The 21,532-nt window shown below is 44.8% G+C and overlaps 2 protein-coding genes across 2 annotated transcripts in view; one reads left to right on the top strand and one right to left on the bottom strand.

Moving 5' to 3' along the window:
- The first annotated feature begins 5,041 nt into the window (after nt 1-5,041).
- The window catches only part of MGST2 (microsomal glutathione S-transferase 2), a 38,905-nt gene continuing 22,414 nt past the window's right edge, over nt 5,042-21,532 (top strand). The window contains exons 1-3 of the mRNA XM_067036243.1: nt 5,042-5,119; nt 6,105-6,162; nt 11,036-11,135. Coding sequence (XP_066892344.1) covers nt 5,042-5,119; nt 6,105-6,162; nt 11,036-11,135 — 236 coding nt within the window. The remainder of the gene's footprint in view (nt 5,120-6,104; nt 6,163-11,035; nt 11,136-21,532) is intronic.
- LOC131758833 (ribosomal biogenesis factor-like) lies at nt 9,691-10,083 on the bottom strand. The gene has a single exon (XM_059067362.1). The coding sequence runs from the start codon at nt 10,081-10,083 to the stop codon at nt 9,691-9,693; it is 393 nt and encodes a 130-aa protein (XP_058923345.1).

Consider the following 21,532-nt stretch of genomic DNA (forward strand, 5'->3'; position numbering starts at 1 on the left):
GTGTGTTTTTAAAAAGTTCAGGTGCCTGGGTCGAACCTGAGATCAATTAAATCAGAATTGCTTTTGGTGGGGAAAGCTAAGCGCCAGTATTATTTTTTATTTTTTTTTAATGAAAGCTTCTTTATTTCTTTATTTTTGGCTGTGCTGGGTCTTCGTTTCTGTGCGAGGGCTTTCTGCAGTTGTGGCGAGCGGGGGCCACTCTTCATCGCGGTGCGCGGGCCTCTCACTGTCGCGGCCTCTCTTGTTGCGGAGCACAGGCTCCAGACGCGCAGGCTCAGTAGTTGTGGCTCACGGGCCCAGCCGCTCCGCGGCATGTGGGATCTTCCCGGACCGGGGCTCGAACCTGCGTCCCCTTCACTGGCAGGCAGATTCTCAACCACCGCGCCACCAGGGAAGCCCCAGCGTCAGTATTTTTAATGACCCCCAGGTGATTCCAGTGTACAGCTAAAGTTAAGCCCAAAGGCTTTGGGAGCAGCAGGGCTCGGCTGTACTGACCTTGGGCCAGTCACTAACCCCTGAGCCTCCGTTTCTCCGTCTGAACAATGGGAATAAAACACGTGCTTCACTGCTGCTTAGGCAGATTAGTTGAGACGTTTCTGCATGGGGCCTGGCACGGTGCTCGACACTTCCCTTCTGTTGAGTGGAATTAAGAGCTGGGGTGGCGGACATCCGAGCCCCCGTCAGACCGAGGCCCGTCGGGGTGTCTCAGCCCTCTGGGCCCAGCGCCCTCCTGCCTCTTGCTGCTGTGGTCGCAGCAAGTATCCGTGAATCCAGCTCTGAGCGTGGCCCACAGGGTGCCTGGCTTCTCTCCATGGGGGGCGGTGGGCAGGGAGTTTTTGCCAACGGCCCTCTTTTAAAAGTGCTTCATTTCAAATACTATTCGGTTTAAAGAAATTTACTAATGATTAAACAGAAGAGGCAAATGAAGTGTTAGTTCCTCCCGTCGTTCAACTGCTAATACGCAGCATGTTACCTCACTTACGGGTTACAATTTTCTTTACTGTGAAGCCACCTGAGAACATGGCCACCATTTATAATGTTATTTTTGTGAGACTATGTACCCTGCGGTCCAAACATTCAGTTTACAAATTCCCTTTGGAGACATGAGGGTAGAATGTGTGTGTGTGTGTATGTATGAGTGTGTGAATATATGTGTGTGAGTGCGTATTTATGAGAATGTGAGTGTGTAGGAATGTGTGTGAATCTGTACATGAGTGTGTTTATGTATGTGTGCACGTGTGTGTGTGTGTGTGTGTAGAGCTGCGTGTGCCGGGGCTTGTCAACGAGAATTTCTAATTCCCCTCCCGGGTCTCTAGATTCTGCTCTACTTTATCCTCTCCCAAGCCTTATGTACACTTAAGACAACTCAGGTTCAGACCTATTACTGTCAAAAAGCCATTCTGAAGCAGTTCAAGTGCTCTGTTTCCATTCTTCTGGGAAATTATAAAGGCATCCTGTGATCATCGCTGCTTTGTACCGGGCCCTTCCTGACAAATAGATCTTGTCTCTTCTGCATCCACCAGGCCTGTGAGCATGGAGGGGGCGGCCGAGAGACCTCGTGGACGCCCTGCCACGTGCCACGTTCTGTGCTGTTTGCTTCCCACATGTTATTTCATTGTCATCAGAGGGACCCTGTGTGGTTGGTCCTATTATTTCCCTTTGAGAAAACAGGTCAGGGGATGTTTAGCGACTCGCCAACACCATACAGGGACGTGAGCCTAGATCACTAGCTCAAAGCTTGTGCTCTTCTCACTACACTGCCCTGGGGACTGATCTTTAGTTTCTTCTCCTTTCTGCTCCCCTTTTGTCTCTGCCTTTGAGCCTGGATGGGACATTGCTGGTGTTGGATGACTGTTAGTTTCTGCCCGAGGCTTGGTGTAACCTACTGGAATCCTGGGCCCTGTGCCTTGGCCATCCCGGGGCAAAGGGCTCCCCAACGTAGGAAATGCCTTAGCACTCTGTAGCTTGATTCCCACTCCCAGGGTCACAGAGCAAAGTGCTCCAGCTTCTGAAGGGGGAGAAAAATGTTCTGCAGGACCGCTGCAGTTCCCGGAATTTTTACAGCATGTAGGCTGGGGCATAATTTCTCAAGTTTGGTTAATCTGAGCTTTGTTTAAACAATTGCTGCGTTGTTAAGGTGTTTTCAATCGGTCAGGACTTCCAGCAAGAGAATGAAATAAACACTAGGCACTAGGTGGAAACCCTTTTCTGGGCTAGTTTTCAATCAGGAGTATTATGGTCCTTGATAATTGTGATCACTGACGGTTTCTGGGCATCCTCGGGCAGGCGGTGTGTTTTCTGTCTCTCTGCAGCCAGGCCCGTTGGCAGCAGAGACGGCTTGCCGTAGTGCCAGTGGAAACCAGGACAACAAGCTGTCGTTTTTTTGGAGGGACAGGGATAGAACACGGAGGGTGAAGTCAGGGAATAATTGCGGGGGATGCAGTTGGTCTGAGAGAACATATCTATAGCTTTATATATATATCTTTTCATCTATCAGCAAAATTACTCAGAAATTGTTACATTTAGAGTTTACATTTCACAACAACTGTTCTTTCACATGGTTCGGGGTTGTTTTTATACTACCAAACTTTTCTCTGCTTTGCCTTATCCAGAGTATAATTTTGGTAACAAACACTGATTTAACTAATAAGCTAAACTCTCACAAACTCTTGTCGTTTTTTTGAGTTTATATAGGGAATATAAACCTTTTAAAAACATTTTACTATAATTACCGATATGTTGTTTCTCCTCTCATTTTTCCTTTCTTACTAAAATATAAGGACTAGGACCCATACTGGAAGGATCTGTATGTCTTACCTTCAGGGAAAATGCTTTTCACCTTCTACCCATCCAGGGGAGATAGAGAGAGAAGCTCAGATTTTTGTTAGTTTGTTAAATGCTATGGCAGTGTTTCAACTGTGGAGTCATCTGGAAGTTTTATCACCACAGAAGGTGATGAACATTTTGTTATCCAAAGTTCCATTGTTTCGTATCTTCCTAGACGCAGAAACTACACCAACTTTCAAGATCTGTTAAAGCAGGTTACACGTGAATGAACCGGGTTTCAAAGTACATGAGGCACTTTTTGTAGTAACAACCATCTCTAAGGTTGGGGGACTGACTGGGATTGGCTGAGAGAAGTCAGTAGGGAAACTCAGGATCTGTCCAGAAAGTGGGAACCAAAGGTCACTCTGGAGTTGTGTGTGGGGGGGTGTTGTTCTTTTTTTTTTTAATTTTAATTTTTTTGCTGTGCCACGCGGCATGTGGGATCTTAGTTCCCCGACCAGGGATTGAACCCGTGCCCCCTGCAGTGGAAGCACAGACTCCTAACCACTGGTCCGCCAGTGAATTCCCGGGGAGTTGTGTTTTTAAAACTAGTTCCCTAGTATGGATGTACCCAAGTTTCTCAAAACGGCAGCTCTAAACACCCAACGGTTATGGCCATCAGCCAGGACCCCCGTTCCTTTGCTCACCTCTTCTTTCTGCTATTTCTCCTTCTCAGAGCAGCTTTCTGACTTTGGAGAGCCCTCTGCCTGCCCACAGGCCCAGCCCAGACCTCTCCTTCGAGGCCCGTCATTTGGGGAGGTTATTTTAGCAGATGGTTGATGTGTTTCAGGGCGGCTGCCTCGCAGTGTAGAATCCCTGCCGTGTACTGAAGGCCAAAACCGTTCAATCAAATACACGAGAACGTTTGGGTGCTGGCCTGGGCTTCTGGGATCTGTCTTCTTACAGAGTCTTAGTCTTCAGTGGTTTCAAGAACACATGAGAACAGAGGCAACATGAAGAGACCAACAGGTCACTGGGAGCAGACCTGGTTTGCAACTATTTGTAAATTAATCTCTGAGTCCCTATTGTTAAAAACAAAGCAACAGGCCCCAGATGGAGTCACTTATGCTAAGCCCCATGTCACCAAACCAGACATAACTTACAGTCTTGTAATATTCCAGAAATGGAATCTTAAACCAGTCAATCAGGAATTGCTTGATCAGCAACCCTTAGGTAAACTGCCTGATAGACTCCTGCCGTTCTCTAAAGGAAAGTAATCTTACAATAATGAATTCACTTTTTGCCAAGTGTAACTTCCTTGTCCCTGCTCCCTTTTGCCTATAAATGTGTTTCATTTTGTACAACTCCTCAGAGCTCCTTTCTTTCTGCTAGGTTGGTTGGATGCTGCCCGATTCATAAATCACTGAATAAAGATCTTGAAAATGAACTCAGTTGAATTTTGTTTTTTAACACCATGTATGTGTGGTTCTTTGAATTCTCCCTAAAATGTCTTACTGGTTCCCTCATTAATGAGTTCAATAAAATCTTTGATGTGTTTTCATTTTATATTCGCACAAGAGACATGACTTTTACCTTTTAAAAAATATCTTTTAACATTAGGTACCTAATATGCTAAGTAGTTTTCTAAATACTTTATGTGTTTATTTAACAAGCACACAGAACACATTTTTAGATACCGTGTGCTGTTTTAAGTGCTTTATAAACGTTAACTCAGTCCTCAAAGCAGCCCTATCTCATCTAAACTTCCCTTCACCTATCATTAGCCCATCTTATCAAACTGAGGTTCAACTTCTACCCAAAGGTGTGTCATTCTTTTTTTTTTTTTTGCGATACGCGGGCCTCTCACTGTTGTGGCCTCTCCCGTTGCGGAGCACAGGCTCTGGACGCGCAGGCTCGGCGGCCATGGCTCACGGGCCCCCACGCTCCGTAGCATGTGGGATCCTCCCGGACCGGGGCACGAACCCGTGTCCGCTGCATCGGCACGCGGACTCTCAACCACTGCGCCACCAGGGAAGCCCAAGGTGTGTCATCCTTAAGTGTCTGGGTTGGGAGCCCAGGAGCGGGCTTGTGTGGGCCTACAGGAAAGACTCACCAGCTTTCCCGTGGGCTCTGGGGCTCCCTCTAAGTGAGTTGAAGGGTGGCACAAGGAAGGGACCCCGACTTTGTTTGGGGGGAAGCTGAGTCTTTAAAGAACAAAACAGTTGTGTTAGGGGGAGGGGCTGTGATGAATAGGTTTTGCAGAAGAAGCCGCCAAATGTGGAAGGACAGCTCTGCCTGGGCTGTGTGTGGCGTGGCCTGGAATGGAGAGGCCCTGGACCGGCATGGAGACCATGTGCGCTGCGTTTACTATATAAAAACACTGGCCTACTTCTTTCCTCAAGGGGCCTCTTCCTTCTCAGAACATATACCCTAGTGTATTTTTTTTTTTTTTAATCTGTGGTACAAACTTCCTGTTATAAGATAAATAAGTCCTGGGGGATGTAACATGGAGAATGATGTCTATAGGTAACAATTCTGTACTGTATACTTGAAAGTTGCTAAGAAAGTAGATCATAAAACTTCTTATGGTGCTTCTTTTTTTTTTTTTTTTTTGGTGGTGCTCATTTTGCAATATATACATATATCAAGTCATTATGTTGTACATCTGAAACTAAGACAATGCCATATGTCAATTATATCTCAACTAAAAAAATTTATGGTCACCACAATGATGGGAGAGTTGGGGTGACAGTGGGAGGAAGCCTGGCGGGGGGCTTAGGGCACTGTTGGAATTTGCTGGACATGGGTTCAAATCCTAGATCTTCCATTTACTAGGGAATAAAGTTAGAATCGGCTTAAATTAGCACGTTAATCTCAGTGGGGTTAAATCAAATCTTCCATCGCCTCTCTTTTCGCACGGGAGGTGGGAAAGGTCACATCAAGGCCTTGGAGCCAGGCAGGGGCCTAAGGAGTCCAGGCTTTGGAAGAGCAGGACAGGGAATTGTTTTCGAATTGGCTGAGATGGGTTAGCAGCAGGTGTTGAGGCTGGAGGGCTAACCCTGCAGGTCGGAGCTCGAGGAGATCTGAAGCACGTTGCGCAATTGCGCCCGATCCAGGTGAAGGTCTTTGACTGACAGCCCGGACCCGCCTGCCTCTCTGATTGCTGTTCCAGAGCAAAGGTCACACAGCCCCTTGAAGCTCCTTTTGTTTTTTTCTCTCCTTTCGCAGCTCTGTTTGCCTTATAAGGAAGGTCAGCCTTGCCAAGTCTCAAGTGCCTCTGCTATCTTCTCCTCGATTCCTGCGAATAGTCCCGTGAACCAGAACTTTCCACGTGAAAGAGGGCTGGGAATTCGATCTTGCTGGCTGCTCTCTCCGTCCTCTCTGCCTGTCAGCAAAGTAAGCGTCCCGGGCTCTGTGTGTGTGTGTGTCTGTGTGGCAGTGGGAGGGAGGGAGCGTTTGGGGGTTTCTCCCCACTTGCTGGTGGCCCGTGGGCATCCCGGTGTGTGTGTGTGTGTGTGTGTGTGTGTGTGTGTGTGTGTGTGTGTGTGTGTGTGTGTGTGTGTGTGGCAGGGAGCGTTTGGGGGTTTCTCCCCACTTGCTGGTGGCCCGTGGGCTTTGCAGAGCACGCTGTGCTGAGGGTCATCGGTGCCCCCTTCCCTGGGGACAGGCAGAGATTTCGAACATTCCAGGGATTAGTTCTTCCAGTGAGAATGTGGTGGGCCTTCGAGCCCAGAGATTCTGCATCATCTGTAGTTACAACCCACAGCCCAGTTCGAGTAAGCATTAGAAATGCGGTAACCTGGGGGAAATGGGCTATAAATATTAATCTGGAGTGTTCCAAAGGTAACATTGTACCTGCTTATAAATCATGGCTGTGATTTCTTGAACCCCAATCTTTTAATTACTGTGTGTTTCTTAAATAAGCTGGGTATGGCAGGTATGATTATCAGGTTAAAAAAAAAATCTCCTGCAAAAATATGAGCTTCAGATTAAGTAATTCATTCTACATTTTAAAGTGCCTTCCCGCTAGGATTATCCTGCTTGCCTGGTTAAATAGAGGCTTCTTCTCCTCTGGGGTCACTTTTGCTCAATTCACATTATCTTAGGCACATGCTTCCTTAACATGCAAAATGGGGAAAAGGGTCTGAGCCCTGGTGAGCAAGACTTATCAAGAACACGTATTTCTTTATTTTCCCAGTGTGCTTGTACCAGGAAACGGGGCACAGCGGCAGACGTCTCAGCCCCGAGCACGGAGGCACCACGGTTTAGGCTAGATAAAGAGTCTGCACGCACACTCCATGGCAGACTTGCTAGCCAGTCTGCTTTACGAATTTATGAAAACATTATACCTTAAAACACACGTTTTGTGGTTTGATGTACCGTCTTTTCTGGAGTCAAGCAGGGTGCTTATAGCCAACTGAAGCAGCATTTAGGTCTGAAACGCCTTGTGTTGACCCTCTACACGTAGGCACTGTCCACCCCGTGTGTGCCCACGTCCTGGCCCTGCAGAGAGCGCAGGGGCAGGTCCACGGATGCCCCAGGCTGGCACAGCCTCTGCCATCCCCGCAGAGAGGTTCTCTTTGCTGGTGGGTGCAAGGGATGGTGTGAATTGCCGTCTGAAGTTCAGGCAGCTGAGTTGGGAAGGGGAGACCGGGCCCATGGTGGGTGGTGATGGACAGGGAAGAGAGAGAGAGGGAGGGAGTTGGCATTAAGAACCAGAATTCGCTGCTTTAGCGAAAGTCTGGCGTTTACAGAGGTGAGACGCCCTGAGCTATAATAGAAGCAACTCAAGGCTTGAAAACAGACTTGTATCTTCTGGTCCAGCCACTTACAAGCTGGGTGCCCTTGGCCGGGAAAATCTGTCCTTCAGTGTCCTCATGAAAGAGGGTTAAACAGGACACTGGGTAGGAAGTGCCAACCATGGTGCGTGGCCCAGGGCTGGTGTTCAGCACAGTCACTTCCAGTCCTTGGCTGCTTCCTCACAGAGAGAAGCTTCTGGTGGATTGAGAGGCAGCCTTGCGGTGAACAAGCCCAGCTGTGGCTGGGCTGAGAGTGGGGGGGGGGCAGGATGCGGGGTCTTGATTCACTTTCCCCAGCACACGTGTCCCCCTGGAGAGAGCAAAGGAAGAGGAAAGTCAGGCAGAGCAAAAGGAGCTTATTCTCAAGTAGGTTTTAATCAACTCATGAGAAGGGAAATAAAATGGAAGCTCTCCAGAAAACGTGGTGAAATAGCCTTTCCACCCTCATGATGTTGCCCCGGTGATAACCACAGTCTCTCTCTGAGGCCCCTCACCTGAGACTCCTTGGAACTGGAGCTGATGCAGCTGAGTCCTCCTTCCTGGGGCTGGAGGTGGGCGGGGTCTTCGATTTACTGAAGCTCATTCCTCACATACGCTGCTGCTCCAGACAGTTGCCGACCAGGTGCAATGAACAACCAGAAAAAAGACAGCCCTGCAAAGCTTTCACGTATTCACCTTCATTTTGAAGCTCTAGGTTCTGGCACCATTGCCGATAGAAAAATCTAGGAGCACACATCTTTCATCGCTCCCTTTTTTTTTTTTTTTTTTTTTTTTTTTTTTTTTTTTTTTTTTTTTTTTGTGATACGCGGGCCTCTCACTGTTGTGGCGTCTCCCGTTGCGGAGCACAGGCTCCGGACGCACAGGCTCAGCGGCCATGGCTCACGGACCCAGCCGCTCAGCGGCATGTGGGATCTTCCCGGACCGGGGCACGAACCCGTGTCCCTTGCATCGGCAGGCAGACTCCCAACCACTGCGCCACCAGGGAAGCCCCATCGCTCCCATTTTATCATGAAAACAAGAAGCCTTGCCTGGTGTGTTCTCTGAGGCTGTGGAGCACGTCAGAAGCCGTGGTAACAGCAGGGTCCAGAATGGCCAAGTCCCACTTTTCCCCTCCATAGATAGACCTCCTCTTTGGCTCCAGCCGAGGCTGTGAGCCATTGGCCTCTCCAGCTTTACGCTGCCTTGAAAAGACTTAGTCCAGGGTTGGAAACGGTCAGTGCCTAATCCCACGCTTATCTTCAATCTACCCTCCCAGACTTCAGTGATAAGACCACAGTTTGAACGAGAAAGAGGCCAGTCCTAAGTGCTTACACACTTAGATGTTCAGCTGTAGCTTCTAAATCAGGACCAACACTTTATTTGCAGCAGAGGGGAATGAAGGGGAAGGAAAGTAGCCAGCTGTGAGAGGCTTACTTGACCAGGTTCAGTATTTACTGACTTCTTGTTGGAGGGGAGATAGTGCCATGTTTCTGGAGGAAACACATGGCCCCTAATACTGTCACACAGCGAGAGACTGCAGCTGCAAACTTGGTGTGGAAAAGGAGATTATTTTTACAACATTAGCAAGTAGAAAATGGATATCAAGGTACTAAAATAAGGGAGACCAGAACAGTGTTGGAGAGAAACTGAAACGGGAAGAAATTATCTGAAGGGAAATAATAGACCCCAGAAGTTAATTACGGGGTAAAAGGAGGGAGATAAAGACAGGAGGTGAGAACTATTTACAAAGGGGGAAGTGTGCGTCTGAAAGTGAAAGAGGGTCACAGAACTGATGATCAGAGGCAGGTGATCCCAGGCATTGGGGTTTCATAATCTAATGTATTTTCCATGCAGCAAATGAAGAGGAAAGTCATACTCATTTCATAATAGGGAAGCGGAGCCCTGCAGGGATCCATCATCCCCAAGTTTTCTTGTGACCCACCCCTTCCTGTCCCTCCTCATCTCCAGACAACTCCTGATCTGCTTTATATCACTGTAGATTCACTTGCATTTCTGAGAATTTTATACAAATAAACTTATACAGTAATACTTTTGGGGGGGGTCTTGCCTCTCATTTAGCATAATTTTTTGTATCAAACATTTAATTTATTGGTCTTTTGGGGGAATCTGACGCATCACCAGTGTATTACAACGGAGCCATGAATCTTGTAGCTTTATCAACATTAACTGGTTCGTTTCCTGGCCACTGCTGAGGAATCAGCTGCTTCTGCAGGGGTTCAAGAGAAAGGCCTTTTGAGAAGTGTGCAAGTTCCTTTTGTACATCTACGAAAGCTTTATTCACTCCGTTATCTTTTTCATCATTCACAATGTTTATCTTAAGATTCGTGGTAACTGGTTTTGCTTTATTTTTAACCTTAAAGCTCTTTTGGCTGGCTCTGCGGAATACATTCCTGGACTTCTGCCCTCTTAGTTTGTCCTTGGCTCTTGTCAGACCCCCGATGCCCCTTGTGCAGCTGCTTAAGTTCCGGGTGACACCATCTGCACACACCTCATTCTGCGTAATTATTCTGAGATTCATCCATGTTGTTTCATTTATTAATAGTTCATTCCTTCTTACTGTTGAATAGTATCCTGTTGTATGGACAAAGTACAAATTATTTATCCACTCACTTGTTGATAGACATTTGTGTTAGTCGGCGTTCTCCAGAGAAACAGAACCAATGGTACACACACACACACACACACACATACACACACACACACACACCCCTACACATCTCACATATCTATTTTAAGAAACTGGCTCATATAATAGTTGGGGCTGGTGAGTCTGACATATGCAGGATGGGTTGCAAGACTGGAAATTCCAACAAGAATTGATGTTGCGGTCTTAGGTCCAAAGGGAGGCAAAAATCTCTTCCTCTTTGGGGGACCTCAGACTTTTTTCTTAAGGCCTTCAACTGATTGGGTGAGGCCCACCCACAATATGGAGGGTCAGCTGCTTTACTCAAAGTCTACTGATGTAAATGTTAATCACCTCTAAAAAATACCTTCACAGCAACATCTAGGCTGGTGTTTGAACAAACAACTGGGCACCATGGATAGCCTAGTTGACATATAATCTTAACCATCAGGGAGTTGTTCCTAATTTTGGGGTATTACAAATAAAGCTGTTGTAAACATTTGTGGTTGGGTGTGTTTATGGACATATGATTTAATTTCTCATGGGAAAATTTTAGTTGTGGAATGACTGAATTATATGCTCAATGTATGTCTAACTACAAAAATTCCTTCCAAATGGTTTTCCAAAGCAGTTGTATCATTTTACATTCCCACCAGCAGTGTATGAGAATTCCAGTTGATTTTGTATCTTCACTTGTCTGTTTGTCTTTTCTAGTTGGTATGATCTGTCTTTTAAATTTTACACATTTTAATAAGTATGTAGTATATCTAACTGTGGTTTAAATTTGCATTTTACTAATGAATAATGATGTGCCACGTGATTAATGTTCATTCCTCTTTACTTGCAGGTTATTTTGCTTTGCAGGTAAGAAAGGCGAGATCAAAATACAAAGTTACAGCCCCAGCAGTCTCTGGGTCACCAGAGTTTGAGAGAATATTTCACGCACAGTGAGTAATGCTTTTCCCTTCGGGGGTATGGATCTGCCACATACACACAATTCCTAATTAGGGGAAAGATATGCAGAAGATATGCCATTATAATAAACCACTCTTCAGTGACCAAGACCCTTCTCATGATCCTTGAGGTTTGAAGTAGGCAGTGCATGGAGTTTCTACCCACCTATATTACAAATTCAGAGGATAAATTTACAGAAAAGGCTGGGATCTTACGGGGGACTGCTATATGTCTCTAAGTGTGGCAGTTTGGTCCAAGAGCCTGGAAGGGGCTCCCTGAGAGTTCAGTAGCCTCATGTTGGAATAGTTATGCTATCAGTTTTCTATCTGAAATCTTTATTTCTTCCTCTCCACTTCAAAACAGAGGTAGGTCAGTGTTATCCTCTGCCAATAACCCATTTCCTAAAATCAGAAACCTATAGTAATGAGAAAGCTTTCTATTTCATGTGTATTCATAGTTTTTTTTTTTTAACATCTTGTGCTCCTTGCCTTTTCGGATCCACACAAAATGTTCTACTATAAACACCATGAATTTGCCTGATGCAAGATGCTAGGGCTCCCTTTTCATTTAACCCCCCAAACACAGTGCTTTTAAAAACATTGCACATATCACCATTTATACATTGCTTGGTTCTTTTGTTAATACCTTGGGATTTTTCATCTTTGTTCATGAGTGAGGTTGGACTGTAATTTTTCTTTTTTGTATGGTCCTTGCTCATTTTGGTATCAAGATTATATTAACCTCACACAATGAATTAGAGAATTATTTTCTCAGAGTTTTAATAAGATTGGAAGAGTGTGTTCCTTCAAAGTTGTTAGAATTTGCCTATGAAATGATCTAGACCAGATGTTTTTCTTGTGAAAAAAATTTAAACTATGAGATTTGATTTCTTTAATGATTATGGAATTATTCAGGCTTTTTATTATGTCTTGAATTAGTTTGGGTCAGACATGGCCCTTGAACTGTGAACATTGGTCTCTTGTCCATCTAATTGCTCCAAGGAGGATGGCACACACTATTCCCTTGGCTTGAAAGTGTGATGAATACCACTGATAGTACAAGAGATAGAGGTGCATAGACATGTTTAAACATTTTTTAAAATGTGGTAAGAATGTGTAACTTGAGCTCTACCCTGTTAACAAAATGTTGAGGGTATAATATATTACTGTTGACTAGAGGTACAATGTTGTACAACAGATCTCTAGAGCTTATTCATCTAACTTGGCTGAAACTTTATGCCCAAGGTATGATTTTATTTTATTTTTTTAATTAAAAAAATTTTTAAGTCCCCCAACATTGGACCACATGATGAGCCACTGTCTTTGAATCTTTATGTTATATCAAGTGGAAAGTATTGATTTGGTGCTGGTATGTCCCACATCCCAAAATATTTATTTTTATCAGGGATACATGTATGTAGTCTGAAAATAAATTGAGGTTATAAGCCTTATAACAACAAATAATTCTCCTTATCCCCAATCCATCCCCAGAGACAGCCATTGGCACTCCTTTTGACTACTACTTTTGGTATTTATTTCCATATTTCTAAATACTATGTGTTCACTGCTATTTATTAATTCACAAATTTTAGACATTATCAATTGACTTCCTTTTATGGCAGAAAAAATTTCATACTCCTCTATTTCCTCTTTTCCTCACTTCATCCTTCCAGAAAAGTTATATCACTTTGTTGAGTTAAATCAATGTTTATGTTGTTGTGATTAAGTAAATAATGTTCAAAGCTGAATCAAGTAGTATACTATGCTTACATTTCCTTCTTGTATAGTTTTTTGTTTTACATGGGGTTAATAATTGCCTCTTTGTTTGTTTGCTTAATTTCATCTCCGAATCTTCAGCAAAACTGAAAATTTCCTCACAGTACATTTAAACACATTAAGTAAGCTAGTAATACCACTTGTTTTTTTCTTGGAGTCATTTGTGCTTTAGTCTTCCATATTTCTTCTCCAATCTGGAGGTTGTACTTTAGATCTGTTACATAGCTGTCATACCACAACTTCCTGTCTTCATCTTAGGAATTTCCCTTATACCCTACTGATTTGGATCACCTGTTTCCTGGATTTCATATTATCCTATGTATTGGTTTTTCTCTCTCGTTTTGGTGGAGCACATCCTCCAGACACTTCCTGAGAGAAGGGGAATGGTAGGTCTTGACACTTCTGAATATGCCTTTATTTCTCTGTTAAAAATCCTTACCCTCAGAATTTCGAAAACATTGTTTTCATTATTATTTAATTTCCACTGCTATTGTTGAGGTGTTCTGTGCTGTTCTGATGCTTTATTTGGAAGCTGTAGAAGCTTTAGGGTCTTCCCCTGATCCCTGGCCTGAGGTGTTACAGTGCTGTGCTTGCTCAGAGGCATTTTCCTTCACTATGCTGAATCCTAGAGGAGGTTTTTTCACAGCCTGAAAACTCATGCCCTTCTGTTCTAGAATTTTGTGTGTGTGTGTGTGTGTGTGTGTGTGTGTGTGTGTGTGTGTGGTACGCGGGCCTCTCACTGTGGTGGCCTCTCCCGTTGCGGAGCACAGGGTCCGGACGCACAGGCTCAGCAGCCACAGCTCATGGGCCCAGCCGCTCCGCGGTATGTGGGATCCTCCCGGACCCGGGCACAAACCCGCGTCCCCTGTATTGGCAGGCAGACTCTCAACCACTGCACCACCAGGGAAGCCCTGTTCTAGAATATTTTAAAATATTGTTTACCCCTAAATTTTGTCTTATTTTCTCTGTTCTTTCATTCTTTCTAAAAATATTTATTTATTTATTTGGCTGCACCGGATCTTAGTTGCAGTACGTGGGGTCTTTGTTGTGGCCTGTAGGATCTTTTATTTATTTTATTTTATTTATTTATTTTAAAATATTTATTTATTTGGTTTTGCTGGGTCTTAGTTGCGGCAGATGAGCTCCTTAGTTGCAGCTCGCCAACTCCTTAGTTGCGGCATTCAGGCTCCTTAGTTGTGGCATTCGAACTCTTAGTTGCAGCATGCATATGGGATCTAGTTCCCTGACCAGGGATCCAACCAGGGCCCCCTGCACTGGGAGTGAGAGTCTTAACAACTGGACCACCAGGGAAGTCTCTCATTCTTTTTTTTAAAATAAATTCATTTATTTCTTTCTTTTTGGCTGTGTTGGATCTTCGTTGCTGTGCACGGGCTTTCTCTAGTTGCGGTGAGTGAGGGCTACTGTTCATTGCGGTGCGTGGGCTTCTCATTGTGGTGGCTTCTCTTGTTTCAGAGCACGGGCCCTAGATGTGCGGGGCTTCAGTAGCTGCAGCATGCAGGCTCAGTAGTTCTGGCTCACGGGCTCTAGAGTGCAGGCTCAGTAGTTGTGGCACACGGGCTTTGTTGCTCTGTGGCATGTGGGATCTTCCCGGACCAAGGCTCAAACCCGTTTCCCCTGCACTGGCAGGCAGATCCTTAACCACTGAGCCACCAGGGAAGCCCTGTCCCTCATTCTTAAAATATATATTAGTCGTAAGTTGACCTCCTGGACTGATCTTTAGTTTTCTTTTATCTTGAGTTCTTCATCTTCTTGGACTTTTGTTCTTTCAGGGAATTTCTTGAACTTCCAACTTTTTACTGATTTTTTAAAAAATTCAAATATGAATTTAATTCCTAAGAATTAATTTTTATCCTTTGATTGTTCTTTAGTTCTTCTTGTTGCTGCTGCTGTTATATCACTCCTTTCTTGTTTCATAGATGCAGTTTATTCTTTTCTGAGGATTTTAATGATTAAAAAAAAAATCTCCTTTATCATTTCTGTTTCTTCCAAGTTCCTTCTTATTTTTCTATTTTGGCCTTTGTCTTTAATTTTTATTTGTTATTCACCCGTTAAATATTTTTTGAGCACCTCTATGTATTAGGAACTGTTGGGAGATAGTAGTGAACAACTCTGACAGAGATCCTGAACTTATATTTCCAGTTCAGATCTCCCTGCTAAAATGTAGATTGGTATATCCAACTGTCTACTCTCCATCTCTGCTTGGATGCATAAGCAACAATGTATTAGCCAGTTTATGATGCAATAACAAACGATCCAAATAGCTTAGTAGAGCACAGTGTCTAAAGCCTCTCCTTAGCTGTAGCGTTAAGTCACATCTCCTGGTCTTCCCCGCAGAACTGCTCCTCCTGCAGCCCTCTCTGACTCAGTTAATCACAGTTCCATCCTTCAGGATGCTCAGCCCCCAAATCTGAAAGCTGTTCCTGACTCTTCTCACACTCCATATTTGTTGAAATCCTATTGGCTCTACCCTCAAAATATATACAGAATCCGCCATATCTCAGGTGTCATCTGCTATCTTCCTGGTTCAAGTCGCCAGCTTCCCTCACCCGAATTTTGGCAGTAGCTTCCTAACTGAATTTTCTGCTTCTACCAATGCGCCCAGACAGTCTGTTCTCTGCAAAACAGACAAAGTGATCCTTTTAAAATGCAAGATCATGTTACCCCTCTGCTTAAAACCCTGTAACGACTTTCCATTTCACTTAGAGAAAAAGCCAAAGTCCTTACAATGGCCTTCAAGGCCCTGCCTGGTCTGGTCACCCATTACCTTTCTGACTTTCCCTCCTACCACTCTCCGCCAGCCTCCTCTCTCAGCTACACTAACTTCTTTGCTAACCCACCAGTCACATTTCCACCTAAAGTCCTTGCATTGGCTACTACTTCCTCTATCTCAAGAGCGTCTTCCCTGCTTGGCCACATGGCTAACTCCTTCACCTGCTTCAAGTCTTTGTTCAAGTGCCACCTTCACAGTGGGACTACACTGACAGCTCTGTTTAAACTGCAACCCACTCTAGCTCACCCCCCAGCAGCCCACCCCCACGTCCCTGTATAACGCTCTCGTTTTTCTTGTATAGCTTAACACCACCCTCTTACACAATATCTTATTTTCTTATGGTATTTTCTGTCTTCCTTGGCTATAAGGTAAACTTCAAGAGGGCAATTCTGGAAAAAAAAAAAAAAGAGGAGAGGACCAAGGACTGAACCTAGAGCCCTCCAGCCTGATGAGGCCAAGAAAACAAGGGTCCAGCAAAGCGATCTGAGCAAAAGAGACCCTAGAGGCTTTACTCAAATGTCATGTCTTTTTTTTTTTTTTTTTTTTTTTTTTTTTTTGCGGTACGCGGGCCTCTCACTGTTGCAGCCTCTCCCGTTGCAGAGCACAGGCTCCAGATGCGGAGGCTCAGCGGCCATGGCTCACGGGCCCAGCTGCTCTGCGGCATGTGGGATCCTCCCGGACCGGGGCACGAACCCGTGTCCCCTGCATCGGCAGGCGGACTCGCAACCACTGCGCCACCAGGGAAGCCCCTCAGGTCATTCTTGATTGGCTACCTGTGCAATTTAAGAAAGAGGCACTAGGGAGAGAACTGGGGGCTCTGTGTGCACAGACGGGGCTTACTCAGTAGGCAGTTTCACCGAAGGGTGATGGATCAGGAGGCAGCTTTCTTCTGGGGGGACCCCAGCTGATGGCATCTGTAGGTCATCTTTATGGGACCGTTAACTTCCTCTAGGAAAAACACCCTTAACTCCCCTGTGAGGGAGGAGGGAGAGAAGGGTGAGGGTGGAGGGTGGGTATATTAGGCCTGCCTTCTAGTAGTCGGAGAGTGTGGAGGGGGAAGGAAGGAAGCTTCTCCCACTGTGCAGTATGTGAATTCGCACTGTGATCAGTACAGAATTTTACCCTCACGCTCCATTGTTCTTGGCGCCCCCAGAGATTCTCTGGTTCAGTTTCTCCAGACGAGACTCCTCCCATCTCCTCTGTTGGAGGAGTAGGGTGGGGCTCAGAAGTGGAGCGGAGCCAAAGGCCTCCTTCTGCAGTCTTTCAACGAATTCCTCTGTTTCAGCCTTTGGCCTCCAAGGGACCTGGGCCCCAGTTGCTGAGCCTCTTGGGTTCTGGGATAAGGATTGTCTCAGTCTTTTTTTTTTATTTGCCGTGCTGCATGGCTTGTGGAGGAAGTCCTTGGGATGTGTTCTCGACACCATCTGGACACCCATTTCCCCCCATTCAGCAGGGGAAGGGTCTCATGCTCAGAGCCTCCGGCAATCAATAGCATCTAATAAGAATCTGACAACTTTCTGTTTTCATGGCACTTCTTTTTATTTATTTAGAAAATTATACTCTGACATCACTACCGCAAGTGGGAACAATTTCATTTTTCTGAATTTGTTTGAGTCAAAAAGAAGTTGATGCATAGAAAAATAATAAGAGGTATATGGAGAAGCTAAAGTTTTGACAGTAATATATTAATGTTTGGAGTTTGGGAGATACCATACTATCTATACAGATGATCACAGGAGGAAATTCTGCATCTTCTCACTTTGTCTTTCATGTTCTGAGACTTTGTTGGGGAGTGTTGGATTTCCAGCAGGCTAAATTCTTGGGTCACTTCTGGTTCTATGTCCGTTCACATAGTTTTCACAGATTTGATTTTCTTTCGAGTTACTGCTCTCTCTTCCTTTTCTGCATCTGGACTCCTCTTGTCCTAGGAATAAAGCTGGACACCATTTCCAAATATTTCTCTTAAGTTGCTGTGTATAAGTATCCAAATCCAGTTTCCTTGTTAAATGTGTTTTGTTTGATTAATCATGGCAGAACAGAGAGGGGTTAAAAAATAATAGCCAAGCTTAGGGTCGGGTGGGCGATTTGGAGCCATAAAATACCTTTAAGGTCAACGGTGTAGTTGCCCTGGGTTCTCTCTGAAGGGTGGATGGGAATGGTCCTACGCCCTTCTCTGAATTTCTTCTTGGCTATTCCAGGGCACTAGCCCAGTTCTTGCCTTAGGTTCGAAGGTTTACGATGAACTTGGCCGGATCAGAGAAGATTCATGGCTGGTGAAGCCATTTTGACTTTATCTGAGGTAGTTAGGGCAGGAGCCCCTGGGATAACCAGTTTCTTCCAAAGCCTACTTGGCTACCTATTCTCTTTCTCAGGGAAGGCTCCCTTGAGCTCTACAAGTCCCCAAGAGGGAATGCACTTTCTTTTCTGGCTCTCCTGGACCAAAGCAATGAGCCTCCCTTGAAGATCTTATGGCCTCATGAGTAACAGAAACGCTGCCTCTTGCCCTACTCTTTCTTCTGCTGCTTTGCCCTAAGCGTAGCCAAGAAACCCGCTGTTATGACTAATTCTTTGAGCGGAATTGGACATCTCATAGCAACCATTTCAAGGTCCGTCTGACCGCCCCTGGAGTACCTGTTTCCTGTGTGAGGGTCGCCTCAAGTTGGATACTTACTTGTCAAGCAGCGATGATTATTACGGAGCCAGCTTACCCGAGTTACTAGCCCAGGGCCCCTTCTCTAGAGGCCTCATTCATTTCCTCTTCCCTTCCTCCAGGGAGGGTGTTAGAGGTGACTCTTTTTTGAGTTTTGCAGTCTTTTGCCAGAATACACTCTTTGAAATTATGAAAATAGCAGCTATAATTTCACGGAGGGCCATTTCTTCATGGTATTGCTAAGCTTAGAAAATTGTCTAATTTGAGCACCTTGATCCCTTTAGATTAAAGGCTTTTATAAATTTAAAAAGTAGATCCAAGTAATAAATTGATCTTGTTGTAATTTAAATATATTTCCTCTGATTCTCTCCTCACCGGAAGAGAAGAATAGCTGCCGATGACCTCACTCTTTTTCATACACTTGAGGACCATTGTTAAATGTCTTTCATCTTCTGTATTTTGAGGCTAAGTAGCAGAAATTCAGCTTTTTTTTTCAATCATTAAAAAATTTGGTTGTTCTCTTTAGACTAAAATTTTTCATATTATTTCTAAACCTGGAGCCTAGACATGTACATAGTATCCCAACAATGGTTCCATCAGTTCTGGGTGACGTAGAAGAATTGCCTCTTCTTTCTTGTACGTACTGTATTTGCTTAATGCGGAATTATTAAGTTCCTGTTCCAGAATGAACCTGCCACCAGGTACAAGAAAACCCAATCATCATGAATCTGAGAACTCTTTAGAAATGTTAGCCTTTTCTTACTCTACTAGAGTTCTTCTTTTTCTTCTTCCTTTTTCTTTCTGCCATTTTACTAACACCTTATAGTCACTTTGAATCCTGAAGTTTAGAAATTAAAACTGTTGACCATAATGCATGCCTAAAACCTATGGAGAAAAGGAAAATTCACAAATAGAGTAATTTTTCAAATATTCTGCAACACCAGGATTATAGTGATATGAGTCACCTACTTTTGTATTAAGTACAAAAATGATAAATAATAGACAATAAACACATCTCCATTCTTATTACAAGTGTACCGATCTTAGACATTAGCTGAAATCCCAAGATATACTTTTTTACTGAGTTATAAAGGGCTTGGGTTCTCCAAGATGAGAGAATGACTAAATGATGAGTTCTTCAAACTCCACCCTCCTCTAAAACCCACCTTTTATTAGTCAGCTGGGGCCACTGTAACAAAATGCCATAGACTGGGTGGCTTCAATGACAGATATTTATTTTTCACGGTTTTGGAGGCTGCAAGTCTAAGATCAAGGTTCTGGCTGATTCTATTTCTGGTGAGAGCTTTCTTCTCTTGGCTTAATGTGTCCTCACATGGCCTTTCTTTGGTGGAGGGGTGGGAGAGGGAGAGAGGGAGAGAGGGAGGAGAGAGAGAGGGAGGGAGGGAGAGAGAGAGAGTCAGAGTCAGTGAGTCTGGCAGGTGTCAGAGAGCCCTCTGGTGTTTCTTCTTGTAAGGGCACCAATCCTATTGGATCAGGGCTCCACACTTCTGATCTCATGTAACCTTAATTACTTCCTTACTCCAAATACAGCCTCACTGAGGGGTTAGGGCTTCGGCATGTAAGTTTTGGAGAGACAGACATTTAGTCCGCACCACCACCAAACAGCTTCTGTCACACAAGCTGGGTGATTCTCAGGTAGTCAGGGGACGAGAGGCAGCTAGAATTTGGATGATCTGCCAGCCTCACTCCCTCATCTCCCCATCCTGTTCCTTAGCAGCAGCACCACTGAAGTGCTAGTTAGATTTCAGGCCCTCCTGCCATTAGCAGCAGCCTCCCTCCCGAGTCCCAGAGGGTTACTTGACAAGGAACAATTTAGATAGTTACAGATCTAGATAAAAAGATTAGCTCTCGTAACCTCTCATCCCCAAGCCTTTTCTGAGCATATTAACCTGTTGCTCTGACCCCCCAGCCAGTATAATAATCCAAAGCACTTCTTAGGGTCAAAAGCCAGCAGACCAAGGCTGGGTCATCTGTTAATAGTGCAAGTAGCTCATGGAGGTGTGCGACCTACTGGTGGTGTTTCAGAACAAGTCACCAAAACAAAAGAAGTAAGAAAAAGGAGCAGCAAAAATCTTGAACGAGGGAAACCTTTAAGTTGCCTTGTCTGCTTTTTATTTATTCTTATTCTTATTATTTTATTTTTTGCGGCACGCGGGCCTCTCACCGTTGTGGCCTCTCCCGTCGCGGAGCACAGGCTCCGGACGCGCAGGCTCAGCGGCCGTGGCTCACGGGCCCAGCCACTCGGCGGCACACGGGATCTTCCCGGACCGGGGCACAAACTCGCGTCCCCTGCATCGGCAGGCGGACTCCCAACCACTGCGCCACCAGGGAAGCCCTGCTTTTTATTTTTAAAAGATGTCATACTCTAAGCATGGCATTAGAAGTGTCCTCTGGCTGTTCAGGTTTTCCTCTATGGGAAATGGTTCAGATTTTCTATGAACACGATTGTCATAAGCAAAGTTTCATGTTGAGTGTTTACGAGAAATCTGTCAAATAGCAGAAATATTCAGAAGTGTTTTAGGCCAAAGATTTCCCAAGTGATGTGTACACGTTGAGGGGATACACTAAAGACTCTGCCGTGGGAGTGAGGAAAACATTGGAGCTCCTATTTATATTTACTCTTAAAATATCATCTTTTAAATGTCTATTTTGTGTTTGTTTTATAATGTATATGATACTCTTTTCCAGTCGAATGTATTAACTGTGCTAAGGGATCAATCCCATATTCCCAGCGGTTTAATGTAATGGAAGTTTACCGTTTTTCCTGCTCATGTCAAATCCTACGTGGGTGCTCCTGGTTGGGTGGCCTTTCACATGATCATTTAGGGACCAAGGCTTCTTCCTTCTAAGGGTTCTGTCCCCATCTGGGTCCTCAGCATTCTCTCCATGCAACCGGTGCGTGGGGTGAAGGGAGCTTGGCACACCAGCTGCTTAGCCATCTGGCTCAGAAGTGACGTATTTCATTTCACTTGCTTTCCATTGGCAAGAAGTAGCCCCACTAAGATCCCAGGAGGCTGGGAAGTGTATCCCGGACTGGGCAGCTAGTGCCCAGCACCAACTTCACACCACCCCTGTTGTCAGCCAGCCGCCTCTGCTATAGTAGGACATGTGGATAGTTTTTATTGGGGTTATGCAATTAAAAAGAGTCAGAGA

This window comes from Kogia breviceps, chromosome 6, assembly GCF_026419965.1.
Source record: "Kogia breviceps isolate mKogBre1 chromosome 6, mKogBre1 haplotype 1, whole genome shotgun sequence".
Lineage (NCBI taxonomy): Eukaryota > Metazoa > Chordata > Mammalia > Artiodactyla > Physeteridae > Kogia > Kogia breviceps.